Source organism: Macaca nemestrina, chromosome 19, assembly GCF_043159975.1.
Source record: "Macaca nemestrina isolate mMacNem1 chromosome 19, mMacNem.hap1, whole genome shotgun sequence".
In the NCBI taxonomy this organism is placed as follows: domain Eukaryota; kingdom Metazoa; phylum Chordata; class Mammalia; order Primates; family Cercopithecidae; genus Macaca; species Macaca nemestrina.
The window spans coordinates 79,365,724-79,383,148 of NC_092143.1; the positions used below are offsets into that span (position 1 = coordinate 79,365,724).

At 45.2% G+C, this 17,425-nt stretch overlaps 1 protein-coding gene across 13 annotated transcripts in view; it reads left to right on the forward strand.

Annotated features, from left to right (window-relative positions):
* The window catches only part of LOC105478868 (microtubule crosslinking factor 1), a 124,992-nt gene that overhangs the window by 88,925 nt on the left and 18,642 nt on the right, over positions 1 to 17,425 (forward strand). For all 13 annotated transcript variants that reach the window (XM_011736591.2, XM_011736586.2, XM_024791965.2 and 10 more), the window contains 4 exons: positions 195 to 425; positions 2,084 to 2,281; positions 10,873 to 11,040; positions 16,923 to 17,177. In XM_011736591.2, the coding sequence (XP_011734893.2) occupies positions 195 to 425; positions 2,084 to 2,281; positions 10,873 to 11,040; positions 16,923 to 17,177 (852 nt within the window). The remainder of the gene's footprint in view (positions 1 to 194; positions 426 to 2,083; positions 2,282 to 10,872; positions 11,041 to 16,922; positions 17,178 to 17,425) is intronic.

Sequence of the window (17,425 nt, forward strand, 5' to 3'; positions counted from 1 at the left end):
CACAAGATTCATGGGGTTTTGTCAACAGGAAACGTCTGAAGCCCTTAATCAAACTAAACTTCTGGGGGCTCCTGTGTTTCATATCTTATATGCAGCATGACAGAGACTGAGTGGCAGTTTGCAGGGACTCTTGGTTTGGTTTGGGTGGCGGATTGGATTAGCCGCTTGTCACACTGTCTCTTGTTCCGTTCAAGATGGAGGAGGAGCACCTCTATGCCTTGAGGTGGAAAGAACTGGAAATGCACAGCCTGGCTTTGCAAAACAGCCTCCATGAGCGAACCTGGAGTGATGAGAAGAATCTGATGCAGCAGGAGCTCCGGTCCTTGAAGCAGAACATTTTCCTCTTCTACGTCAAACTCAGGTGGCTGCTGAAACACTGGCGGCAAGGGAAGCAGATGGAGGAGGAAGGAGAGGAGTTCACTGAGGTAACTCCACTGTCGAGTTCCTTTTATTTGCATCTGTTTTGTTCTTGACCCCAGACACTGCTATCTCCCCACGCACCCTACACACAGTCATGTTCTATTATTTTATTTCTCAATATTTGATTAACATCTAATATTGCTACAAAAAACATTTAGAGCAATTCATACAGACGCTTAGATAAGAGAAAATTGAACACAGGTGACTGAAACATCCATCATTTTCCTATACACAAGCAAATATAACAGAAGTAACATTACAGTAGCAAGAACAGGTATGCAGTGCTAGGCATAAACTTACTGAGAATAGTGCAGGAACGACATGAAGAAAACCGCAGACTTCCCTATGAAACCTGCGTGATGTTCGTGAGTGAGGGACTGGCAGAGGCAGGTGCTGTTGGTTGCCTGCTCAATATCTACTCTCTCTTTTTTTACTTGTACGTATTCATGGGATACAATTGCAGTTTTGCCACATGGATATTTTGCGTTGTGGTGAAGTCATTATTATTTTAAATTGTTTTGTCAATTTTGATCCAAGAAATGGAAATGCAGCAGCTTGTCCAGTTATATATGAAACTAAGAATTCCGTGCTATGCTCTGACCTGGTTTTAAGAGTGCCCTGGTCCATAACTCCACGCTGTAGCAAAGTTTCGCTCCTGTCTCCTTTGCTGCTCGTTTATAAATTCATTGATGTTATCACCCTGAGGTCCTGCACCATCTCATTCAACCTGGCTGGTTTGTAAAAGCTAGTTTCTAAAACTTTTGCTCTTCTTTCTATTTGAGTTTTGTTCCTAGATGTGAAAAGCCGTCCTGCCCACAGTTTTAAAAGGATCTTTTCTAAGCTTCAGATGACTCACTTTGCCACCTCTGGAATTTGTATATGTTCTTCCTGTTATGCCTCAATTCCTAGGTTTATAATAGAAACAGAACAGAGATCTTTGCCTTCTGATTGCTTTTGTATTGATTACGTCAGAGTGACTGATTGCACTGCGGGCTCCTTCCTGGCCTTGCTTCCTGGTGCACCCGGGGCGGGAGCCACTGGTGTTCTGTGTATTCTGTACATCCACGACCCTGGCTTCTTGGCCAGCTACTGCGAGGCATTGTGAATAGACGGTTTCTTTTTAGCTCCCGAAGACCTTTTGTCTGGTTTTCATTCTAGGGAACAGTGTATGTAATTCTAAGTTCTCATCCTAGGAATGGGAAAATACAGTGCTTCTCTTTCCTCAGGGTGAAGAAAGTCTCAAAAACTAACTCCGCCAGCTTCCAACTATCCGTGACATAGAAAACCATTATTAAGCAAAGCCTAGAAATCGTTTTAAAGTTTCCTGTTGATTAGTACTCTGGAGTTCCTCCTCCTTTAACTTACAAAACCATAGCTATTAGTAATACTAATTTAAAAAACAGTAGAATTAAAATTTCTCCTTAATGTCTTCTAATGTCTTCTCTTAATGTCTTCTAATAAGTTGAGCACCCACCCTGTGCTATTTAAATGCAGAAAGTGCCTATAAGTGAAATGGCCAAAATGAGCATTTTAGGGGTAAGGACTGAGAAGTACAGGCGCTGATAATCCATAACATGGACCATTATCCTCAAACAGTGAAAATCAGGCTCTACAGCAAAAGGATTTGGCTGAAACTGTGATCGTCACCTCCTGCCTGTTTCAGGGTGAGCATCCAGAGACCCTCTCCGGGCTCGGGGAGCTTGGAGTCCAGGGGAGTCACCAGGCGGATGGCCCAGACCACGACGACAGTGACCGAGGCTGTGGCTTTCCAGTCGGGGAGCACTCCCCACACTCCCGGATGCAGATAGGAGACCACAGCTTACGGCTGCAGACCACGGACAGGGGACAGTCCCACAAGCAGGTGGGTGCCTCAACCCGAGCCCGTCACCCTGCCCACACCAGGGAGAGGAGACTCCTAAGCCACATTTGTGTCATTTTGTTTCCAATGTTGGTGTTCAGGTAGCAGAAAATTCCACTGCCTGACTGCGGTCACCTGTTGTCATTTGTGATGCTGGGTTTTTCCTAGAAATCACCTCATCAAGCCTTTCATCTCAATGTCAGCCCACCCTTTCATTTGAGTTACCCATATAAATAAGGACTGTTGTAAGGCCAGATCAGTGGTGGTGTCCCTGCTGGGGCCAGTGAATTTACCTCAGAGAGTCTGTCATTGGCAGCATCATTCATTTGGCAGCATAACATATAAGGAGCAAAGGACAAGTTAAAAAAAAAAAAATCCCCCAACGTGGAAGAAATATTTCAAGTTCTCTTTGGCCCACTTGAAACATAATGCTCCCAGATAAAAGTATTTGATGACACCTTGAAAAAAATTAAAGTATGTAGAATGAGAGGTGAGACTTCAGTGTTATTAAGTAGCTGTTATTGTTGCCAAACACCATAGAAATAGACTCTACTTAATAAACCAAAAGATACTACTGATAACATCCAAACTGCCTGCATTTTTATACCAAAATGTGAGTGACGGAGGATTTGGAGTAAGGAGCTCCTGAGTAGGACCCTGTGTTAACGCTCTGTCGCTCCCAGGCTTCTGAGTCCCCTCTAACCCAGCTTTATTATGTATTAATGATAATAAAGCTTCTCAGGAGGCTCCTGGGGTGCAGCTGGACGCCCCTGCCCTAGGAGGCCTGCGTTCTGGGCTGAGGGCACAGGGCCAGGTGGCCGCGGGGGGCGGCAGTCATATGGGCGCGGCTCTAGCCTCTCAGCTGTAGACACTCTGGGGCACTCCCTCTGCACTGGACGCCGCAACTGCTGCTCCTCCCTGGCCCGGGCTCCCGGGGCCCAGAACCGCTGCTTCTAATGGGAGCGGGCTGTCGCCAGAGCGCTGGCTCGGATCCAGATGACAGGCGGCGACCTTCTGAGTGTAGGCTGAGGGGAATTTGGGTTCCCCCTGCTCCCTCTCTATACAATCAGATTTTCATACCTAAACAGCTGTTTCCTATGTACACCCGTCCCCCCTTCATTCTCCCTGAATAACGTGACTTAAGAAGGAGATGATACTTTCAAAGGAACTTTTATTCCCAGCCATCAGAAAGTATGCCGTTATGCCACTGTTCATGGGAGAATTTAGGTCATGGAATGAGTTTTCCAGCAATAATCTAGTTAGAAATGAAAATGCTACTTTGCAAATAATGCTTTAAAATCTACTAATTTTACTTTTTTGAAAGAAATGTTGTCATTCAATCTCATAAAGCATGTGTGCTTGCCTCCCATAATATTGCCACTGATGGCCACTGTTCCCACCTCACCGCAAACCTGCTGCATCTAAGACAACGTGTTTCCCACGCACTCACGCAGATGCTCCGGACAAGGAGACACCTCGCACATCTGGTTTTCTAAACAACAGTCATGGAAAATGTTACTCTCAGGGTGGAAAATAATGTGAAGTCACTCAGCTGGAACCTTACATTCGGCATATTTTAATGTCGTTTCCCTTTGCTTCCTGCTTCTTCCAACACTAGTTTTTAGCGAGAGATGGACCCGTGAGCTTCCACTGCGGGCCGCGTGTTATAGGAGCACGTGGATAGGTGGCCGGGTGGGGTCCAGACACTGAGACCCAGGTGTGCCGAGTGGGCCAGTGTCCACAGTAGTGAGTAAGGAGTCACTGCTGCGTGCACAACACTCGTCTGTCCAAGGACGGAAGATGGACGAGCTCTACTGTAACGACAGCTGGTTCTCTGGGAGGGAACATTCCCAGTTAGAGGATTTGCCTCTCTGTGACTGGCATGAGTATTAGCCAGGCAGCTGGGATGCAAGAGCCAGGGCACGTGTCTCGCAGAGCTGCACAGAGCCGGGCCGTTCCAGAAACGCCGAGCACCTCGCAAGGCGATTAGTAGCATGGGAAACCTAGCCAAGCCGTTTTCCCAAGGACAAGTTCTCAGTCACAGTGTTCCTCAGGCCTTGGTCTTTGCTTTGTGACATATGGAACATTCTCACAATTGAACTCAAGTAGATGGCAACATTTATCATGTCCGCAGAGGTTTAAAAAACAACTGCATACACTGATCAACCTTGGGATCGCTCATAACAAATCATCAGGTTGGCAGACATTTGGCTCTGCAGACACTCCCTGTTTCCCAGTGTTCAGCTACGTGAGTTCATGGTCATGACCTGGTAGCTCTAGAGCCACAGTGAATGCTTTTCAGAGGGAATCGTCTAGTTCTCCTTGAGCTCCAAGACTCTTGCCACTGTGTGAAGCATTTGGGGCCAGCATTCCTAAGGCTGTTTATGCATTTCATACTGATTCGTAATTCCTGGAATCCAGCTTCTTCACACAAGGTGATGAATGGTGTGGGAATGATGGCCCTGGGGCGCCAGCAGCTCCTTTTCCCTACTTGGGTTAACTGATTTAAAAAGAAGTTACTTTCTCATTCAGGGATGTGACCTAATTCTCTTTATCATTTAATAAAACAACTAAGTAAAAAAAAAAAAAAGTATGAAGAACCTAATATAAAATTCATAGCAAGAGCTGAAGGAACTGTATTTCATATTTCAGTCTTCACCTGCTACAGGTCACTAAAGAGCCTCACCCAGTCCAGCCTCAGAAGTGAGTAGACTCCACTTCCCTGGACCTCTGCTCTTTGTCGGGGCTCCTGTGCTGCATTAGGGCCTCCAGGGGCTGCCTGAAAAGTCAGCCTTTCTCCTGCAGACAGAAAGCCCTTGGCTCCCTGGGCCTCCGGGGCTGTGGCTCTCCCAGGCCCCAGCAGTCTTCCTTTCTGGCCATGCAGGCTGCCCACCTTTGCTTGCCCAAGTTGCAAAAACTGCACGCTTGCCAGAGGAGGCCTCACATCAGAACTGTGATCTGCCTGACTTTTTTTTTTTTTTATAAGAAAGTTCTCTTGAGCCTAGATGGTGTTTACATTTCAATTTTGTACGTCATACTGTGGTTCATTCTTCAGTTTATCCTGCAACTGGGAGGCCTCCCCTATAAGGCATGCTTCTCTTTCTGTAAAAGGAACCAGACCAGAGCTTGGGATCGTGAAGTGTTTTATCTTTGCCATGTACTTGTGGTGGCAGTTGTTCTGTCACTCCGAAAGTAGCCCCTGCGTGAGGTAAAAATTCACATGCACAGATGGGTCCTTGGTGGAAGGATTCTCCCCGCCCCGTCCTACCTCCCAGAGTCAACCATGGCCAGCAGTTTGCCACAGGCCTTCCAAAGTGCCTAACTCAACCTGGGACCTCACAAATAAGTTTCTTCCCTAGTGGCCACCTGATTTTCATCAGACTTGCCCTGGTTTCCTAAGCCTTTGGGTTGAAAACTGTGTTTACAGCTTATAAAATATGTGCCTCATCTATTCTTTCCCGGATCCACATTCGTTCTTGGGAAGCTCTCGGTGACATCTGTAGAGACCGCAGCCCAGAACCCTCCTGGACGGGATCGCCGGGCAGACTCTTGGCCAGAGGGCAGAGGACTTCCGTGTCTAAATGACTCTAATTCCCATGATATTAATCGATTATATTTTCAGGGTCTGTCTTCAGTGGCCCATTTTCTGTAGGGGATAATGGTTTTTAGAAAAGAACTTTTCTGGATGTAACACTGAAGGTTACGTTGAGGAGAACAACAAATGGCTCATTTATAAAAATGTTGCCGGCTGTGTGAACGTATCAATTCTAGCTAATCTCACAGTAAAGAATTTCTCCAGGGACTCCTGCTGGTGGAGGAGTTGTCTGTGTTGAATGCTAAGTGAGGTCTCTAAAAGGAGCTATGCGTGCCTTGTGGGGGTCTGAGCAGCTACTGCATCATTCCGGAATTCCCCTGCCTCTGTCAAGGAGCCTAAATAAACGTGGATGCTGTCATCTCTATTTTGTGACTGTTGTTTTGTAGGTTAACCCATAGCAGCAGGTCAGTATGTGTGTTCCAGCTTCAGATTAAGCTTATAATCTGTTATAAAGTTAGTGGCTCTGATGCAAGCAAAGTAGTTGGTGGTGGTTTAGCTCTTTTGTAGAGCTGTGATTTCACCTGATGAAATCCTAGAAATCTTAGGCAAGAACAATTTTGAAAAATAGCCAGCATTGCATCACACATACCTTGATACGTTACCTTATCTACAAACTTCCATTTCACTTTCTATTAGTAACACTTATTAATAGACTTGGATATTAGACTTGGATAGATAGACTTGGATAGCAGTCTGATGGACCAAAGACCAATTCTGAACCTGTTAAAAAGTTTGACGTATTACAGCACATTGTAAGTCTCACTCAAGAGAGCTGAGCTAGGTGAGGCTGGAATGCCCGTAGGTGGAGGAGAGGGAAATAGTTGGAAGCTTTTTATCCTGCTGCTTTGCTAGAAAATCAGCCAGCTGATCTGTGAATGAAAAGCCCGATTTTTGAGTTGAAACTGACCTACACTCAACACATGTACAAGCTAAAAGGTTGCATCCTAGACCCCGGCACAAAAGGTTCAGAAAGTCCCACGTCCGAGAAGGCTTACATCATGAAGACGTCTTAATGGACCTGAGTCTTCATTTGATTCTTGACTTGATTTGGGTCATCTTTTTACCCAAAAGGTAGCCCAGCAAGGGGTGCCACCAGGGGAAAAAAAAATAAGAGAAGTTAACTTTTAGGTATTCTCTCAGAATGACTCACTATCATTAATTTCCCTTGATATGGGAAATGGAATTAGCTTCATGGGGATTAGATGGCTTCTGCAAGGTGAAGTTAAAAAAAAAAGAAGAAGAAGAAGAAGAAAAAGGCTTGGCAGGGTATAATGTCAGAATTCGAATATTCCTGGCTCCGTTTGTTGGCCTTGGAAGGGGACGACCTGGACTGCAGTCCAGGATCTCACTTCCTTGACAGTAGAACCTTGGCCCTCAGCCACTCCAAGCCGTAGTTCCTCCTCTGTAAAATGGGGAACATAGCGTATGCACTCAAAATTGATGTGACACATAAATAAGGTCATGTTGGCGGTAATTTAGTACACCCCCTGGCCATAGGAAACACCTATAATATTAGTAATTATCGTTACTTTTTTTTTTCATGTGTGTGAAAGTCATCAGAAAAATCATGGCCATCTACAGCTCATTCTGGGTCTTCAGAAATGTTGACATGGACGTCTACTTATGCCGTTGTGTGCTAATGGTAGGAGCTGGCCTGGCTTCCTGCTGTGCCACATGCTGCTCTTGGGGAATGATGATAACAGGTACCAACAGCATTGAGCTGGGCTCTTTTGCTCCCTTTGGCCACCTTCACCCCAAAGCAGTTCTGGAGCTCATTCCACGTTGATTAATATTATCCTGGTTTAATAGAGCACTGTTTTGATTACTCTGATGCAAATGTGCATAAATCATTAAGGCTTAAATTTTATTGAATTCAGTATCTGTTAAAGCCAAAAAGTACTTGCTACCAGAGAAACCAGGTTTCCAATCTGCAAGAGGACTGTACAGTTCTGATTCTAATGTCATGTGGTGTATGGGCCAAGAACAGCATAGTCTGATACCATATGTAACTTGGCATTCATAGGAAACTATTGATTACATATAACAATGTATTATATGGTTTTCTGCTTTCTTTTCAGTGAAAATTAAATGACTTCTCCAAAAACTGGATCAAAATTATTACCATTATTTTCTGCTTGAAATACTCTTGACTCAAAAAGCAGTGATTTTTAATTTAAAATCCAAAGATGAAACTCCCAAACAAATCTACCACAAAATATATGTGATTATTCAGCAAACAAATTCTATATGAAGATGTATATTTCTGAAAAGATTGTTGTGACACGTCTTATCACTCAACTGTACTTAGATAAGTTTTAGATTTTTTTTTTTTGAAAAAGGGTTTTGCTCTGTCACCCACACTGGAGGGCAGTGGTGTGATCGTATCTCACTGTAACCTTGAACTCCTGGGCTCAAGCCATCCTCCCATCTCAGCCTCCTGAGTAGTTGGGACTACAGGCAAGAGCCATGACACCTGGCTAATTTTTAGGTACTTTTTGACGTGGAGTTTTAAAAACTGTTCTGTGTTTGTCACAGCTTCACATATTTGACGAGCATGTCTTTGAGTATAGTGCTAATTTATTTCTATCCATTTGGTTGGTAAGAATATATAAGACTCATAGATAGTTCCCTAGCTTCTGAGTTCTTCAAATGTTAACTGAACTGTACTCTGAATGCCTTTTGTCCCGGAGTTATTAAAGTAAAAATTGTTCCCTGTGAGAAAAAGAGCAATAAATATGAACAAACAGGCCTTTCTACTCCATCAAAAGTCCATTGTAGCTGGGCACAGTGGCTCATGCCTACAATTCCAACATTTTCTGAGGCTGAGGCAGGTGGATCACTTGAGACCAGAGTTTGAGACTAGCCTGGGCAACATGATGAAACCCTGTTTCTACAAAAAATACAAAAATTAGCTGGGTGTGGCGGCACACGCCTATAGTCCCAGCTACTTGGGAGGCTGAGGTGGGAGGACTGCTTGAGCCCAGGAGGTTGAGGCTGCAGTGAGCCGTGATCCACTGCATTCTAGGCTGGGAGACAGAGCAAGACTTTGTCTCAAAAAAAAAAAAAAAAAAAAAAGTCGATTAAATACTGGCGACAACTATGGAGATCCCTATAATAAATCTGCTCATATTAAAGAATTTCTCTTTTTAATACAACTTTATTTTTGAATATATAAATTATATAAAATATATAATTATAAATGTATATGATATATATTTTAATATATATATAATTTTAGGTTCGGGGGTACATGTGCAGGTTTATTATATGGGTATATTGCATGATGCTGAGGTGTGGGCTTCTAATGACCCCGTCACCTAAGTAGTGAACGTAGTACCCGATAGGTAGTGTTTCAACCCTTGCCCCTCTCCTTGCATCCCCTTTTGGAATCCCCAGTGTCTGTTGTTCCCCTCTCTGTCCGAGTATACCCTGTGTTTGGCTCCCACATATAAGTGAGAACATGCGGTATTTGGTTTTCTGTTCCCGCGTTAACTTGCTTAGGATAATGGCCTCCAGCTGCATCCGTGTTGCTACAAAAGCCATGATTTCATTCTTTTTTGTGGCTGTAAAATTTTATATAAATACAAACATCCATCCAAAGTATCTTAAATTCCTCCCATATATGTTTAACCATTTTTGTGTATGTTTAGTGGATCAACTAGATGGATTTAGAAGCATGACTGCGGAGTGAAGGCCGGTGTGTGCGCAGAACCTGAAGGAGGGGTCCCCAGTGTGCTTGCCGAACCAGGGAGGAGAGGTTTATCAAGTTTGGGGGATGAGGAATTCTGAGAGGGTGGGGCTCTGTTTTTCCATACTAGAGCTTGTCTGTATCCAATGGGACTTAAGAGGGCTTTTATAACTCCTGCTTCATAAATGCACCAAAAAAAATGCCCTGAGACCGCCCAGAGAGCTTGTGATGTGCTTTCAGTGCTGATTGGAAGAGATGGGCTCACGAGGCTTTTATTGTCAAGGTACCATAATTGATTCCGCATGTTTCATTCATTTGGCCAAACCTTTCTGATATAATGCCCTTGCTGAAATGTACTAAGATAGAAATCATGGCTTTGAAATTTGACTTCAAAAGGCTGGGCAGGTTTTAGAACATATAAACCATTTTAAGTTAGATATAAGCACATTAGTAATAAAAATGCACTCTTCATTTACCAGACACATTTGCATGCTTAACATGAGCCAAGGATTGTGCCAAATACTGGAAATGTGAGGGTGGGTCTGGCTTGTGCCTTTCTGAGAGGCAGAAAAGTGGGGGCTAGTAGTTCCATCTCAAGGAACCACAATAAAGCCTTCATGAACAGGTTGTGCATTTCACCTTTGGCTTTAATTATTAAGCATCAAAATGTTTAATAATTAAACCCACCCACCAACAGTGGCCATGCGTGTCATATCTGTGTCCTTTTAGTAACCACAAGTCAGAGTCTGATCTGACTTGTGCATAGAAGTCCTTGGCCTTTGTTAATTTTCCTCTAGTACAACATCTGGCACTAGAATGGCAGCATATATATGAGTGGGTGTATCGGTCTTGTCATATCTGCACCCCCATGGTAGTCTTGTCAGCCCAACTCAGTGTTCTGGACATCTGAAGTCACACAGTGACTGGCAGCCCTGGCTTCGCGGTTCCCTGTGGCCTCCTAGAGTTTCCTTGCTCCTGCTCCTCAGGGCCCAGAGCACCTCTGTGGCAGGTTCCCACAGCGCCAGCCCAGGTTCCAGCCTCTGAACACAGCTGCCAGGTCACCAGGGCAGCCTTCCTTCTACCTTCCTGCCGATCAAACAGGTCCTCGGTCTCAGGCCCAGGAGACCGATGGCCAGCAACAGGGATCCCTTGCTCCCTGGCAAACTGCAGACTCCCCACCCGCCCTGCACCCACTGCCAACAGCACCTGGGAGACAACCCCCACCCTACCGTGATGGCCAGATCCTCTCCTCTTCTGACCTAAAAAGTACGCTTGCACGAGGTGGTGGAGCCTGACTCAGTGTTCCCACAGGTGGTGGAAAACCAGCAGCTGTTCAGCGCCTTCAAGACCTTGCTGGAGGACTTCCGTGCGGAGCTGCGGGAGGACGAGCGTGCCCGACTGCGGCTGCAGCAGCAGTATGCCAGCGACAAGGCGGCCTGGGACGTGGAGTGGGCCGTGCTCAAGTGCCGTCTGGAACAGGTACCACCCTCCCAGGTCTCTCTTGATCCTGACTATGTCTCTGCTGTCCAGGATATGTGGAGGGGAGTGGGCACAGAGAGATTCAGAACCATGGGCTTCTTGTCCAGGAAAAAAGAGAGGAGTGACTGTGTCTCTTCTTAAAGTGCAGAGGCCTCATTTTCCCTGATGTTCCCTCTCCCACGTATGCAGTACGGCCTCCACCAAGCAGCATTTTCAGAGCAGCATGTATTCTCCCATCCTGCATTAAACAAGCGTGTATTTAGCTCCATCAGAGGATGGCCAAGCTGAAGCTGTCATCACACTGAGCTGGCATCGCTCTAGACAGGAGCAAAGCAAAAGCAGATTGTGGTTTAGTTGTCTTTGAAAAAGGTAAATGCATGCTTTCGTTGAGATTTTTCAAAATATCAGAAAGAACTTCGAGACCTCCCACTGCATGCCCAAGAATTCTAATCAATTTCAGTCTCCTTATTTATACCAAAGGAAACTGAGGCCCAGAAGAAACAGCTCAGCTCAGATCACAGAGCCATTTAGTGCTAGGGCAGGAAGATCGCCCAGGTTTCCTGCCTCCACCGCACACCAGAGGGAAGCCCCAGCATAGGAGTTAAGATCAGACATAGCAAGAAACATCCTTTCCTAAGTGTTTCTTCCTTGGAAACCATTGAATGTCATGTGACTTCCTACATGGCATCTGCTGCTGAGAGCAGCTCTCAAGGTTTCTTCTAGCCCCTTGATCATGAGGAGGGAGGGCAGATCTGTGTATCCTTGGTAATCTATTTCCTAGATTCTATTTTGAGGCAAACCATAAAGTAAGTAAAATTTTATAGGAATTGGCCTGGTCATGAAAGGAACAGAATTGCCTGGAAAGGAGACCCCCTATCACATGGTCTTGATAAAAGATGAAAAAGGCTTGATGTGTCAAAAAAAAAAAAAAAAGAATAAAAAACAAAAAAATAAACTCTAGCTCTCCTGGTGCCCACAAGTTCCCCTGCATTTCCACCTGGCCACAGCAAGCAGCGATGTTGGGCTGACAGCCCTGGGTGGGGCAGGGACACAGCCTTGCAGGCCTGAGCATCAAGTGAGAGAGCAGCTGGCCTGGTTGTGGCTCCTGCCTGCTGCCCGCGGGAGATTTGACCTAGATGCTCCGTTTATCTAAGTCCCCGCCTGCAGCGTCAGCAGCAAAGGAGAAATGACTAAGGACAGTCTCTGATGAGCTGCCTTTAACCCTATTTAAAAAATATGTTTATAGAGGGAGCTAAATGTTTTCAAAGCCCGAACTGTGGCTAAAGAAGGGAGGTGTAATCTTCGATGCAAGCCAGTTTCAAAACATTTCATCTTTGTTTTATAGGAACGTAGTATCCACCCACAGGTTTGCTACAAATAAACCCTTTGGGAGAGTCCCTAAATACCAAAAACATAAAGCTAGAACTTCAGACCCAGAAGCCAGCAGGTGGTCATAGGTAGAGAGTTTATCTTCTGCCCAAATCATTTAGGAAGTTTCTTAAACGTTTGCAACCCAGGAAGCAATGAATATAGGATGATGCTAGCCCGTTTGTAATAATCCCATATTTACTCTCTTCTACTTAAATGCAAAACAGTTTAATTCTGCTACAAGTTACCTTCCTTCAGTGGAGCCCATGTTGATGACACTTCCCAGGTCCTCGATTCTTTCAGCAGACTCCTGAGTCAGGCCTTGCTCTAAATGTTGAAGATCCAGTAACAAATCAGATGTTCCTTGAAGGGGTTCTCAGTGCAGCGGGGGACCCAAACAAGTGCTGTCCTTTATAAAAGCATGGAAAGTGCCCACCAGGCTTGCACATAGGGCTGTCAGGGAACAGGAACATGCAAGGTACATGCCTTGGCTTGAGAATTCGGGGAAGGCTGTGAAAGTCCTGCTGAGAAAAATCTCAAAGGATGGACAAGAACTGGAATGTGGAAAAGGAGAGAAAGGAAGTTTCAGGCAAAGAAAAAAAAAAAAAGAGTATCGTGAAGAAAGGAGCATGGCTCATTTGATAAGCTTAGGTATGAGGGGAAAGAATAATATTTAAGGAATTGATCCTTTAATTCTGATTTTTTCATGAAAGCTTAGATTCCCTTTTTCAAAAGATTATTCTGGCTTCAAGATAGAGAATGGATTAGGAGCCATTAGAATTGAATGGATTAACCTAGGGTTAGTGGTCTATAGACTGAAATCAGGGAATTGCCGAACTAGAATAGGAAAGAGATGCATCTTTACGATCACTGACTTTCCACCAAAATTGAGCGTGTCCTCCAGTTATAAATGTAGGCAACAAGCCCAACAGAAATCACGGATCTTTTTGAAAGGAAATATGGAATGAAAGAATAAGAAGTAATCACACATCTCTCCATTTCCCTTGACAATTGTTGTGGATATCCCAGAATTAACAGTGAGGAGGAGAATTTTGGCTTCACCAGGCTGCCACCTGGGTCCACAGTAAAAATACTGAGGAGCCCTGGGTTGCAGAGATTGGAGGTGAGAGGGGTGACTCTGAAGTAAAGCAGCAGCAGTGGAGAAGGAGTGGAGGGCACACACCTGAAAGAAGCAGAGCAAGTAGAGAATGGCCGGGCCTGGTGGCCGGTTCATGAGACACCGTGGAGCAACAAGCACCTCGCGGGGCTCTCAGGTTTCTAGTGTGGGCGCCTGGGCGATGGCACCATCACCAAGACAGGAACGCAGAGAGAACCAGTTGGGATGGAAAGGGAACAGGCTGGATTTGAGTTGAGGTATGTGTCATCACAGGCATTGGGGGCTGGGCTGAAGACGTATATACCTGGGCGTGAATGAGGAGGTGGGAGGCAGGGCCATGGAGGACTCGCCAGGACCGCACAGAGTGAGAGGAACTCATAGAAGGAACCAAAATATTCATTTTCAAGAAATGAGTAGAGGGAGAAGAGACTGGAAAGGAGCAGCCAGAGAAATGTACGAACATCCAGAGCAAATGCCGTCCCGGAAGCCAAAAGGAGAGACACCATGGCGTTCCAAGTGGAGTTCAGCAATATCAGATGCTTTGAAGAGGACGGGACAGATGAGGGATAAAAAGCTTTGTTGAACTTGGCAGTGAGGAGGTCACTGGAAAACTTGACAAGAGCAGTTGCCGTCGGGGTGTGGGGCTGAAGCACTGTAGCACTGTGCGGAGGGACAGAAGTTGAGTTGGGCAGGGAAGGGGAAAGAGGGAGCACAGACAGTGCAGTAACAGGAGCCGCAGGGTCACGGGGATGCGTGTCCAGTGAGACCTGACAGTGTAGGGACACTGATGACACGAGGTCCCTCAGTAGGCGGGGGGATTGGGCTCTAAGCATTGAGGGGTGGGGGTGACCCTGACCATGAGAGACCTGAGAGGTGTGGACAGAGGAGTTTGTGGGCAGAAGGAATGTGCCTTCACTGTCTTCACAAAGCAGGTGAGCAGAGGCGATGTGGGGCCCAGGAAGGGGTACGCTGCATGAGGAGATTCTAAAGAGAGGACATGTTGGTGGCTGGAAGCATCTGCAGGTGAACAGACGTACCTGCGAGGGGCTCAGCGGCCTTTCATTCTGGGTTATGTGGGCTTCCAGCAGCTCTTTTAAAATGGGATTTTGTGGTGCTTGGTGCTTTTCTGGTAGTCTTCTGGTTAGCTAACACTGGAGGTTTCTCCCCTCTTTTGTTTCTGCATTCTTTCTTCTTAAAAAAAGTTTTATTTTCCCCAGATTTGCGTTTTATAATTGATCAAGAAGTGTCACCACTGACCCGTGCCCGTGGCTGTCATCTGCTTCCTCAGGCCTTTCCCTGCTTTCTCTCCAAGAAGGCCGGAGTCCCACTCAGATTCAGGGACAAAACAGTGTGCTCTCCCCACTTAATGAAGGGTTTGCCTTTATTACAGAGGCGAGATTCGATATTAGCTCTCTCCCAGTGAGTCCCTGGTGGGCAAGAACTTTCAGTTTAACTGAGCACACACTCAGCAGCCTGTCTTAGTCCATTTACTGTCGCTGTAAAGGAATACCTGAGGCTGGGTAATTTATTTAACAACGAGGTTTATTTAGCTTACAGTTCTGCAAGCTGCACAAGAAGCATGGTGCCAGCACCTGCTACTGGAGAGGTCCAGCTGCTTCCACTCAGCAAAAGGCAAAGGGGAGCCGATGTGTGCAGATCATAGGGCAAGAAAGGAAGTGCAGGTGGGAGGAGGTGCCAGGCTCTTTTAAACAACCAGCTCATAAAGAAATAATAGAGGGAGAAGTTACTCAGTCCCTGCTGCAGGGCATGAATCTATCCACTCCCATGACCTAGACACCTCCCACTAGGCCCCATCGCCGACCCTGGGGATCAAATTTCAACGTGAAGTTTGGGGGACAGACATCCAAACTACAGCACTGATACAGACGTCTTTCTAAATGTAATAATACTGGCTGGTTTAACTCATTAATCTTTATATTTTTATATACATATATAGTGTCTCAGAAAAGTTAAAACAATCTGCTTAGACATGGATAATCAGCCATGAATTATTTTAGTGGGTCTTGAAGTAACTCATTATAAGAAAGTTAATTGAACTCTACATATGAATATTGGTTACTGACTTAGCATGTCCCTTTGGCAAGTCCCTGAAGCACTGAGCTGCCATTTCTTCACAAATAAACTGGGAATAAGGATACCTATACGTAGAGGATTGCAGTAGAGACCAAGTGAGGCAATCTGTGTGAAAGGCCTTTCTTTGAAAAGTATACAATTTGTTAAAATTGTGCACTTAATAAAATAGATTGCTTGTGAGGGTAAAAACAAGGCACTGAACAGCAAGCTGTTGTGCGGTTTTAGTGTTTGCCGTGCAGTTTTAGTGTTCGCCCTAGGGTTTATAATATACGTATTTAATTACTCAGAGTCTACCTTGAAATCCTATTAGGCTACTTTTCATGGTGCCTGAGGAAATTGCAACAGTATATTCCCAGTTCCTTCCCATCCTCTGTGCTATTGCTGTCATAGTTTACCTCTACATATTCTGCAAACACAACACATTGTAACAATTTTTGCTTTAGATAATCAAATATTAAAAATAATTAAAACAGAAATAATGAGTTTTATGTTTACACAGATGTCATTTCCAGTGTTTATTTTCTGTAGAGATCAAAGTGTCTGTTAGTATATTCCTTCTGCCTAAAGAACTTCCTTTTTCATTTCCTGAAGTGCAGGTCTGTTGGCCATGTTGTTTTTTGTTTTTGTTTTTGTTTTCAGTTTTCATTTGTTGAAAAGTGTTTTCCTTCTGTTTTGAAAGATACCATTTCTGCATACAGAATCGAGTCTAGGTTGAGATCTTTTTTCTTGCAGCACTTTAGATGCCACTCCATCATCTTCTGACTTGCAAAGTTTCTGATGAGAAGTCTCCTGGAATTCTCGTCTTCCTGCCTCTATGGCATGTGTCATTTTTCCCTGTCTTTAAGGTCTTCTCTTTGGTTTTCACAAGTTTGAATACATAAGATGTAGAATCTTGTTTGGTTTTGATATTTAACCTCCTGGGTATTTGACAAATATTTATTGAAAACTGTCCCATCCCTAGGTTCCATATAGGAGCTAAGGATATAGGGACAGGTACCTTGTGGTACCTGCCCACAAGGAGTTACACAGAAGTACAGGCAAGAGACAGTGGTGACTTAGACTAGGAAAGTGGAGCAGGGAAGCTGGCTATGGGAAGCTCAGTCTACTCACCGCTTAACATTCTTCGTGACTGTGTCAAATGCTCTTAATTAGGACTTTAAAAATAAAATTTGTTTATACTATGGGATTGGTCAAACCTCGGTGTAAACATGTTTCCAGGGATCACATGTAAATGTGCTGAGACTTCATCCTTGAATGCAAGACTTGTCAGAGAGGGAATTCCTAAGTCTTTTCTCCTTGACAGCTGGAAGAGAAGACTGAGAACAAGTTGGGAGAACTAGGCTCCTCCGCTGAGAGCAAGGGGGCCTTGAAGAAGGAGAGAGAGGTGCACCAAAAGCTCCTGGCCGACAGTCACAGCCTGGTCATGGACCTGCGCTGGCAGATGCACCACAGCGAGAAGAACTGGAACCGGGAGAAGGTGGAACTTCTCGACCGCCTGGACAGAGATCGGCAGGAGTGGGAGCGGCAGAAGAAGGAACTCCTGTGGAGGATAGAGCAGGTAAGGAGGCACCCCGGGCCCTGGAGCACAGGCACAGAGTGTAGACTACTCAATGGACCCAGAAAGCAAAAACATTAGGCTGCTTTGTGGTCCTTGCAGCATCAGGATGCATGGGCTTCCAAAGGATGAGAGAGAAATACTAGAATCGCTTGTGTTGGAGACCTAGGCTCATGCCTCTCCGTGACACAGATCTTTTCATTGCAAAGTTCATAGGTAACTCCCCTGTGTGTACGTGTGGTAGTGGCAGC